Source organism: Populus euphratica, unplaced genomic scaffold (assembly GCF_000495115.2).
Source record: "Populus euphratica unplaced genomic scaffold, PopEup_1.0 scaffold1338.1, whole genome shotgun sequence".
NCBI classification, from domain to species: Eukaryota; Viridiplantae; Streptophyta; class Magnoliopsida; order Malpighiales; family Salicaceae; genus Populus; species Populus euphratica.
Window position 1 is genome coordinate 13,047 of NW_011501186.1, and position 11,428 is coordinate 24,474.

The window sequence follows — 11,428 nt, forward strand, 5'->3', positions numbered from 1 at the left end:
CATAAGGCAGACTATGTTTTTCCTCAAAAATTTAGACTCTGGCCTATAACTCATATCTGTAGCTCATCTCCATTCTTCTCTGTAACCAATATCTCTTATATTGATTTACATTACAAATTTTAAGTAAGATTCTATTTTTATTATTTAAATTCATGTTATATTGTATGTACATTTAAGTATACTTTATGTTTGATCAAGGATCATGATATTGTTGGTCTTGCCTTGTTCATTCGCATCAGAAATTTGTTTCTATTTATTTCTATTTTTTTGTTTTTATGATCAGTATATAAGTTGGAAACCTATGACCCGATCTTTTAGATCATTCTTAGATATAACAACGCCACATACTAAGTTCCGTTTAATTCTCTAAAATAAAAGACAGAATCAAAATACTGTGTCTACATTTCATTTGGTATGTCTGTGTGTGTGTAATTGTGTCACAAAATTTTTTTATGCAATCAAAGAAATATTGAATACATTTTATTAACTAAAGTATTTTATAAATTTATATAATCTATATCAATAATATATGTTGTATATTGAATAGTATTGATTAATCAAATTTATCTTATGCACTATTATCAAAGAAAATTGTCTTTATTTATTTTTTTCTTTTCTTTATATTGACTCATCATGGTTATTTTGTCGTAGTTAAGACAATATACAAATGTTACCTAATTTTTTTCTATAAAATTAATAATATATGTTATGTTGAATTTGACATAATAAAGTTTATGTTAGAATATTTGCACGTAGATATACATTAAAACATAAAAGCATATATATACCAAAATTAAGATAAAGCTCTAAACATAAAAAAAAAATCTCTCAAAGCACTAAAATTTAAATAAACAAATTATTTAACAAAATGTATAAGATATAGCGAAGGAAAGATATGGAATGGAGTCCAATTAGACATATACTAGTTAGATAGCCTACACTATAATTTAGATCCTTACACTGGTAGGACCCATAAATACTTTCGGTCCTGCATGTTGCAGGACCCAAGGCTATTTTAATCATGTATTGGCCGAAACTAAGTCTATTTTAGGTCTTGCACAACTAATAATCTAAGGTTATTTTGGGTTTTGTAACCTGCATGACCCAAAAATATTTAGGTCTTGGTGTCGTCCAAGCACCATGTGTTCACTGGGATCTACCCAGCACCCAATAGACAGTTTAAGCGTCACATGTCCTCACATGATTTTTCTTTGAGAGTACTAATAATTTTTTAAAATTTATTAATGATAATAATAATAATAATTTAATTTTACCTTTCAAATCAAATATATAGTTATTTTTTATAATAATTATATTTTTTTCTAATTTAGTAATTATTTTATTAATAATATTAATTATCATAAAAATTATAATATTTATAAAAAAATTATAATATTTTTAATATTAATACTTTTGATTATAGTAAAAATAATAATATTCATAACACAAATAATACCATTTTTATTCCAAGAATATTTAGAACACAAATAATAATACTTTTTTACATTAAAACTTTGAATTATTATAAAAATAATAATTTTATAGTACAAATAATAATATCTTTGATATGAATATGTTGAATTATAAGAAAAATCATAATATTTAGAACATAAATAATAATATTTTGATGTGAATATTGAGAAAACTAATAATATTTACAACACAAATTATAAAACAATTTTATATTAATACTTAGAATTGTTAAATATTTTTTAATAGTACTACACCTTAGGCTCACTTTTTATTTTTATTTAAAATATCCTAAATTTTCTTAATATAAATAATAATATGTTTTCAATATTAATTAATTGATAATAATGACAACAATAATAGTAATTTTTAATTTTAACTTTCAAATTAAATCAATGGTTGTTTTTCATTATTAATAATATTTTTTTTCTAATTTTGTTAGTATTTTATTAATTATATTAATTATTATAAAAATAATAATAATATTTATAACCCAGGAGATAATATTTTTAATATTAATACTTTTGATTATAGTAAAAATAATAATATTCATAATACAAATAATACTATTTTTAATTTAAAAAATATTTAAAACACAAATAATAAGATTTCTATATATTAAAACTTGGAATTATTATAAAAATAATAATATTATAACACAAATAATAATATCTTTGTCATGAATAAGTTGAATTATTAGAAAAATAGTAATATTTATAATACAGATTATAATATTTTTTATATAAATAGTTAAAATTGTTGAATATTTTTAATAATAATATGTTGCTGGCTCAGTTTTTTTTTATTAAAAATACCATAAAAATTTATAATATAAATAACAATATGTTTTCAATATTACTAATATTATTTTCTTTCAAATTTATCAATTATAATAGAAATAATAATAATATTACAAAAATAAATAATAATATTTAGAATCCTAGGACCTAAGAACCTTGGGTCTTCAAGAAGAACCTAATAAAATTAGATCCTTATGCAAGACTCATTACTTTTTTATTCTAACGCTAGATACATTTCTTTTTTGTTCGATACCATGACCCAAGCACCAGGTGTCTCCAAGTTGGGTGTGGGCATGAAGCACGCCTAGCATCGCTCAAGCGCCACTTGTGTGATGGGGTCTGCTCGACACATAGACAGACAACTCAAGCACCACGTATGCATTGGGGTCTGCCCAGCATATAGATAGATAGCCTAAATGCCACATTTTCTCGCATGATTTTTTTTTTATAGTAATAATATTTTTTTTTTAATTTTACTTTTCAATTCAAATCTATAGTTTTTTTTTCAATATTAATAATAATTTTTTCAAATTTATAGTTTTTTTTCAATATTAATAATAATTTTTTTCTAATTTAGTAATTATTTTATTTACAATATTAATTATTACAAAAATAATAATATCTGTAACGCAAAAGATAATATTTTTAATATTAATACTTTTACTTATAGCAAAAATAATAATATTCATAACATAAATAATACTATTTTTAATTATAAGAATATTTAGAATACAAATAATAAATTTTTTATATTAAAATTTTAAATTATTATAAAAAATAATAATATCTTTGATATGAATACATTAAATTATAATAAAAATAATTATATTTATAATATAAATAATTATATTTAGAATTTTAAAATTTGGTAATATAGGTATTGACAAAGGATCCAATAAAATTGGATCTTTACGCAAAATTTATTGATGAGCGTGGGTCCTGATACCAGACCTATTCCCCTTGGACTAGCACTTGCCTGGCTCACGCCACTGCAAGCTAGCTCAAACTTCACTTGTATACTTGATCAACCTAATATACAAGCATCAGCCTAAACACCACGTGCATGTTTAATTTGCCCGGCATCCATGTAAGTAACACAAGCATCCAAGGTTAAGTAGACCGAATCCTAAGTGGCTACAGCCTGGGATGTGGTCAGCAGGTTTTGCCTACCCAATGTCTAAGCCTGGCAGCCAACTGCTAGGTGTCTATAAGTGGCGCACCTCTAGCCTAAGTATTTGGATCCTACACGCTGGAGTTTCATCGCACACTCCCATTAAATAACACAATATATAATGAAAGTAATTATAATTTATAATAGGATAGTGTAATTTATAGTAAATTCACTTATAACACAATACTTATACTACAGTAAAACGGTTTTAGTTATATGTAATAGCCAGGAAACAATCATTAATTAGAATTATACTCGGTATAAATTAAAGGCGTTTTTTAATGACCGGCTCCAATCCATGTTCATAGCACGTCGTCTTCCAAAAAGAAATACGAAAGGAACTAAGAACACAGTACCACTATTTTCCATAGCCCCAAAAATCCATCTCCCCACGAAGAGTGGGTTGATTAATTGGGTGCACGGATGGTGCATTTGCGGCATCAAACGCCACCCCTTTAGAAGAACCTTCATTTCCTTGATGAGAAGTGACAAGCACAGCCCATTGATCATCTCTCCCTGAAACCATTTGTTGAGGTGCTTCGCATGTGCCCACCTCTAACCCTGGCTCACAAGCTTGGTACCTCAGGCTTTCACTTCCACTCTCACAATCCCTAGCTTTCGACATGAGTTGCTTGACCATGACAGGTGACTCCGAAGGGAGAGCCGAGTAGTCATAACCTAAAGGATTATGAGTTGGCATTAGGGTTTGGGATGGGAAGAGAGAATATTGATTGGGTGTTTCCATGTGATGATAGCAAAGGGGTAGCTCAGGCTTGTTTTGTTCGAAAGTCTGTTGAGTGCTACCATGGTTATGGTGTTGACGAAGTAAGTATTGGCTGTCTCTGTACATGGAAGCTCGAGATTGATTGTTTAGTTTGTGGAGTTGTTGGTCAGATGAGTCCATGCTTGCTGCTCTTCCTTCATTGCTGACCTTGAATAGATTCTTCTTCTTGAACACTCTGCAGACCACCCAACCATCCTCCTAGACATGCATACAGAATAAATGTCTCATCAACAAGCTTGAGTGAACCATCATTTCCCTAAAAGGATGTTGAGCTAAAATATACACAGAAGAGGCTCAAGAGGTAAATGATATCCTAGCTACTTATAATGACCTCTCTGTTATTCGAATTTCAAATCATTTAATTTATCCGGTTTGGTAAGATAAGAGGAGTTGCTGCTGCTGCTGCTGCTGCTATAGTTTCTAAGGCATCTAGGTTTTCTCTGGCCAGTTTTTTTCATGGACCAACTACATTTAGAGCAGGTGATCGCAGATATATGCATAAAAACGACACTCCTATTCTTTCTTTTTTTCTGCAATGCAAAAACATTCCAACCATTCTTAAAATAATTTTGTTACTATTTCGGTTAGCTGGGGCAGTGAGGTATTAGCCAGGAGGAAAGACTTACACCAGCGTTTCCTTGAGCATCGTCACCATCTTCAAGCCGATATTCATGCATGATCCAGTCAGTCTTTTGGCCATGAGGAGCTCTTCCTCGATAGAAAACAAGTGTTTTCCTCATACCAATCTTCCTGTCGGTGTTCCTGATGCACTTATCCCTTCCGGTTGCCTTCCAAAACCCTGCGTTTGTTGCCCTATTCGTTCTCGACCCTGTTGGGTATTTCCTGCCTCTGTGACTGAAAAAATACCACTCGTTTTGCGGCGTTGACCCGATTTTACATGTCTCTGCACGCACACGCTCATGCATCACCATGTAGTAATTAAAATCATCAAAAAAGTAATTGAAATCCATTAGAGATGATGCAATTAGTCAGCTCATATGCAGGAGTACTTGATATAAAATGAATTAATTAGCTCACTCCATTTTTTCAGGAGTTGTTTATAAGAGATCTTAGTTTGAATGGCTAATCAGCTTTTGAGTCACTGCGTTAATGAGTTGTAATTCAACTCTTATCAGTGTCTTTCTCTCCTTCGGATCATTGCATAAATTATATTCATGGTTGACTTGATCTGATCATATAACCAAATCTACAAGGCGCACCTGCAATTAAATCACATATATTACTATTCTAATTAACCGCAGCCAGCATCCTCGTCAGTGGTTTCTTGTTTCTACAACATTTTTAGTCGATGAAACCAAAAAAATGGCTTTTACTGGTTGGTATGGACTAATTATAAATATTGCAAGTTTTTACTTCTTAAATTCCCTTCCATGCACAAAACTATCGAGGAAACAAGATGAAATTTTATATCTCGGAGGGCTGAATAAAATCCTGATCAAGAAATAAATGGTAAAGATTATTTTACGTTTTCGCTACGGATTCGTTATTATTATCAATATATCGAATTATTTCAATTTTTTTTTTCCATAAGCTATATAGCTAGGATATATAGATTAAACACACCAAGTGGTTAAGATCACAAGGCGAGAGAGAAATTATTTCAAGTTAATTTAAAGCAAGATCGATGGATGGGAAAAAAAGAGGGTGGGAATATGTCAACCAAAACATACGATCTTAAAGGGAGCTGAAATCAAATTTCTTGTATTTACTCATGTAAATGCATAAAACGTACTTACATTGGGGTTCAATCAAATAATATTTACCTTGTAACTCCCAAGGCTCCATCTTATTCAAGTCCACCTCTCTAATGACCTCCATATCAAACTTCTGAAAAGAAACCTTCTTTTTCAAGTAGTAATGAAGCAGTTCTTCATCCGTCGGGTGGAATCGGAACCCTGGAGGCACACCGCCTGTAGATGTAGCCATGCAACTAGTATACCAGTTTGGATGATGAACAGCAATATACCATTTCTTACTCTTAATTCGTTGTTTTGTAGCTGACACTAACTCCTTATATTTTAGGTTGTGTAAATGTGTAAATTAATAGCAATCATTTTCCACGCAAGGGTGGAGCCAAGGGGCTTAAATATGATGCTGATTGTCAACGACGCCCTAGTTCTATGGTGATGTGACAAAAGTTGACGGCCGGTGACTACGCCGACGGGCATGGATATACATATCGTAAAAGGAAAGCATAAGGAGCTAGACTAGCCGTAGCTATAACCAAGTTTCTTTTATTTATTTATTTATTTTGTTTCTATAGCTCAACTCAGGGATGGTTTCATATATCCGCAACCTTCTGTGGAGCGTGGCCGCACCTTTCCTTTTATCCACGTTTACGAAGCACAAGAATTGCCAAATTAATTAGGCCGAATATTTAGATAATGCTTTCTTTCCAGTGCTCCCAGTTTTATTATGAAGCATTTTTGCTGGAGTTTAGAGAGATATGCCGTGTACATAGAAGCAAATACCGTGATTGAAGGTAGAGAAATTAGTAAATATGATAAACTAAAGTAAAAATCCATCAAAAAATTTTAAGGAAAAAGAAATTTGTTTTCATTAAATATTCATGAGAATTTCTTTTCTTATTTTTTTTATATTTTTCAAATATTAATTAGAAAAAAAAGAAATTGCTACATACCATTTTTATATAAAAAACCTATAATATTATTTAATAACCATTAAGAAATTGAATAGCAATTTTAATATCATTCTAAGCCTTTTGTTTATAGAGCATTTGAATGAAAATCCACAAAAAAATATAGTAAAAAAAAAACATAAAAAAGGGCCAGATATCTATTTTAAATTAAAAAAAAAAAACAATAGATGTGTATGGGCCTTCAAGTTTAGACCTATATATCTAAAATTTAATTTTTTTATAAAAAATATATTACATGTCATTTGCTAGATGACATCTCATTTGCTACACTAGATTTCAACAGCAGGAGATGTGGTTGAAAAATTAGGTTGGGATCTTTTTAATTCAAAAAAGTTTTTTAACCTATGACATGTTATTTGCTAGATGACATCTCATTTGCTACGCTAGATTTCAACAGCAGAGATGTGGTTGACAAATTAGGGTGGGATCTTTTTTAATTCAAAAAAGTTTTTTAACCTATTTTCAATTAAAAACATCTAATAAAAATCTTTAAAACATCAATAAACTAATTTATTAACTCAAGACACTTCTAAATTAGTTTAAAAACACAGAATTAAATAAAAAATATTTCTCAATTCCAATCTACTTTTTTTGCTAATATGGAAGCTCAATAAACAAATTTTTTGAATACAAAACAACATTTTAATCTAGTTTCACCTAAAAACATTAATTTAATAAACACCTTTAGAATCAAAATAAACTAATTTATCAACCCAAAACACTCCTGAATTGATTCAAAACACAAAATTAAACCAAAAGTCTTTCTCTTTCCTAATCTACTTTTTATGCTATATGAAAGCTAAATAAACTAATTGCTCAACTCAAAATACTTTTAAATCAATTAAAAAAAATAATTAAATAAAAAATATCTCTTAATCATGGTCTATTTTTTTAGTATTATAAAAGCTCAAAAATAAAATTACATCAAATTTATCTTTTCTTATGAAATTTAGGTAATCAATCTCTTTCTCTCTCTTTAATTGTTTTCTAGAAACTCTTTCTCATCTCTCATATTTAGAAGCTGAAATGTGAATAATATAAAGTTTTAGACTAAAATATAAATTTTTCAAAATAAATAGATAAAAAATAAATTCAAAAACAAATCTTGGGAGGTGATTGTTTTTAGAAATGTGCTAGAAGAACAGTACCCAAAAAATCTCTACTTTTTTTTTGTCTCATTGTCAATTTTGTTTCCAGCATTTTTAATTTTTCACAAGCAATACAATCAATTTTTTTAATGTAAAATCAAGCATCAACCTTTTATTATAATCATTTTTTAAAAACATGACAACCTTATAGAAAATAAGTTGAAAAAAATTATCTAGCTCAATCTTAAGCTAAAATAATATGAAATAATAAAATTTTAAAAAAAATCATCTTTAGAGTAAGAAAGAATTAAAGGACAAAAAAAAACACTATTAAATTTCATAGTATTCTGTGAGAAGGTAAATAATGAAATCACAGGTTTTTTAAAATAAAAGAAAATTATCACTTATATATAAATTAAAAGTGCTAATGTCTCTCCCTAAATCCACTTATAATTTTTTCTTCCTTTCTCTGGTAAAGTTTTCTCCTCCCTTTCCTTTACACACAATAAAAAACTATGGAAATATAAATAAAATTACTGTTGGGTGTATATTTTAATGATAAATATATCTTACATTAAAAAGATATGGTAATAAAATTGTTAAATATTTTTATTGGCTCACAAGGGAAGAGGAGATTGTTGTGTGCACACGTGAGTGATGAATATACACACACGCACGCATTAAAAAAGAACAGACTCATAAGGGAAGATGGATCAGTTAGCTTAAATTATAGTTTTCTTAAATTGTATGACAAATGTCCATTGCATAGTTTTCTTCGAACTCATAATATTCATCAATAATTAATGAGCAAGCACAATCTACTGTTTAGCTTTAGCATTGCAACCCACGCGCTAAACATATATTGGGACTTAATTGCTTCATTCATGCTACCTAGTTTTCTTGTTGAATAGGATTAATTAAAGCGAAAAGATGCCAATAAAATAACGAAAATCATAAAATTATGGGATATTTGATGGTTACCAAAGCAAAGGCCTGGGAAAACCGCGACTATACCTTCTTGGGATTTTCGCGTTTTGATTGGACAGACTAGAATTTTGAACTATAACCAGTTTTATTTGCTAGGATTCATAGGTTACCTTCGAGTTTGTATAGTACTGATTAACAACAACAGTTGGAGACGCAGTCGCCATAGCTTGAGCTCGCACATGCCTGTACGACTTTAAGAGGTTTCAGATTAATTTACTTGATTGAAGTGCACGCTTTCCTTCTGTTTTCTTGGGATTTATTGTCCTTAATCTGGGGACTGAAGCATCGTGGCAAGATGTTCAAAAGATTTTAATTAAACAGTAGATATACTACTTGAGCAGCTGATCATATATACATCTTTCATGTAATTTGGTGGAAATTCAATGAAATATGTATAGCAGCATGGCATGCCAAATATTTCTTCTTGTTTATCTGATGCACTCACACAAATTATTCAGACAACTGTAATTGATGAAGTTCACTTGCGGTTGCGGAGTTCAAATGAGCTAGGCTGGCTAGAAAAGTTGTGCTCACACATTAATATTTTCTTTTGGTAACTTGTGATCTTAACAAAGACTACAGTTATTGTATTTATTAGACAAAGTCTAGAAAAATTAAACAATTGTTAATTTAAACATCAACCCAGTTGAGAAATTATCCCAATCAAAAAACATAAATTAATTTAAACATCAACCCAGTTTAGAAATTATCCCAATCAAAAAACATAAATTATAATTAAATAATATTTAAAATATAATTTATATTATTTTTTTAATATAATTATTTAAGTAAAAGAATTTTGAATTTGAAATTATACAGTTTTATTCTGACTTGTACTATTAATTAATTTTATCAAATAAAATAAAATATTGAGATTTAAACTCCTAAATCTTATGTCAAGAATGCCTCACGATGATCTAATGCTTCCTCCATTAAGATTGGAGAGACTTGGAATTTGAAGCTTCTTCCCAATGGGTTGATGCAAGCCTTGTACTCTTGTGGAATTTGAAGGCTTCTACCTCACAAATCTTACGCCAATTCATCTCAGAGACAGTAGATGGAATATTACAAGAAAACATTCTTCACCGGTTGATGAGATGCAGAAAACAAAACATTCTTCACCGGTTGATGAACTGCAGAAAACATCACACTGTGAGTCCGATCAAATTCTACTCAGCAGAAACTTGCAGCTGCTAACTTGTCGTTTCTTAATTAGAGTGATTGGGAGTTAGCACGCTGCTTGGGGAACTAACAGAACTATGCTGCTGCCAAGGCTATGATTTTGGAACATGGCCTCACCATCAACGCTCAACTCTACAGGTTTGCTTTTCTTCCAGCATGGCAGATAATATTCCAAGGTCGTATAAATATACAAAATTCAATATATATATATATATATATATATATATATATGTAAAAAAATACATGATATCTGTGGAATTTAATGACTTGTACCACACAAATTAAAAAAAAAAACACACACACAATACCCATTGAAATAACATTCAAAAGTAAGAAGATATATATTTTTTAATTATTAGTAAAGGAGTTTATTTGAATTTTTCACATATTTTTAAATTAATCCTTTTTTATTTTTAATTATCTTAAAAATTAAATTAAATTTTTTAATTTTTTTAATAATGTTTAACTCAGAATCAATATAGACACCAAATTGATTATTCAGAAGAACATCAATTTAAGGATAAACTGGTTTTTATATAAATTACTTGGGTAACCTATCCTATGTCACATTGAGGATTCAAGGTTAGTTTTTAATACGAGATAATAATGTGCTAACTTTATGGATTTATTTTTGGGTATCATTATTTTTTTGTAATTGAGAAATGAAATAATATTTTTTTTATGTTTAATAGAATAAATTTAAAAATATATGAATCAATAAATCAAAAACCATTATTAATACTAATTAAATACTAATATAGAAAGTTGATATTCTAGTAAAAACAAAATTTAGTTGAACATGCAAATTTATAACCCGGATTTTCCTATTTATTTCATATATTTTTATTTTGATTTATCATAGAGAGTAATTCTAGTTAATTTCTTAGAATAAACAATTAGTACTTAAAAGTGCATTTTTATCATGGTTTTATATCATCATTTTGAGCATTATTAATTCTATCTTGTCTGCTTAAAGTAAAAAAAAAAAAATGAAAAAAATGACAAATTTAAAGAGGTTATAAGAATAAGTTATTCGTTAAAATTAGAAAGTTAGTTCATTAACTCTTAAAATGAGTCTCTTCCATTGTTATTTGGCTTTGTTTTGGGTTATTATAAGATTTGTTACCTTAAATCAATTTGGGTTCTTCGATTGTAGGAATAAAATAAAATAATAATAATAGTAATAACAATAATTTATTCTCATTTTTGATGTACGTGACCACACTCTCATGCACGTGTAGGAATAAAATAAAAGGAAAAAAAAAA

General features: G+C 28.8%; 1 protein-coding gene across 1 annotated transcript; it reads right to left on the bottom strand.

Annotated features, from left to right (window-relative positions):
* Positions 1-844: 844 nt before the first annotated feature.
* On the bottom strand, positions 845-6,279 carry LOC105117399 (protein BEARSKIN1-like). Its single transcript, XM_011015050.1, has 4 exons — positions 6,010-6,279; positions 4,852-5,129; positions 3,664-4,423; positions 845-922 (listed from the first exon to the last, which is right to left on the bottom strand). The coding sequence occupies exons 1-3, from the start codon at positions 6,170-6,172 to the stop codon at positions 3,800-3,802; spliced, it is 1,065 nt and encodes a 354-aa protein (XP_011013352.1). The 5' UTR covers positions 6,173-6,279; the 3' UTR covers positions 845-922; positions 3,664-3,799.
* Positions 6,280-11,428: the final 5,149 nt, after the last annotated feature.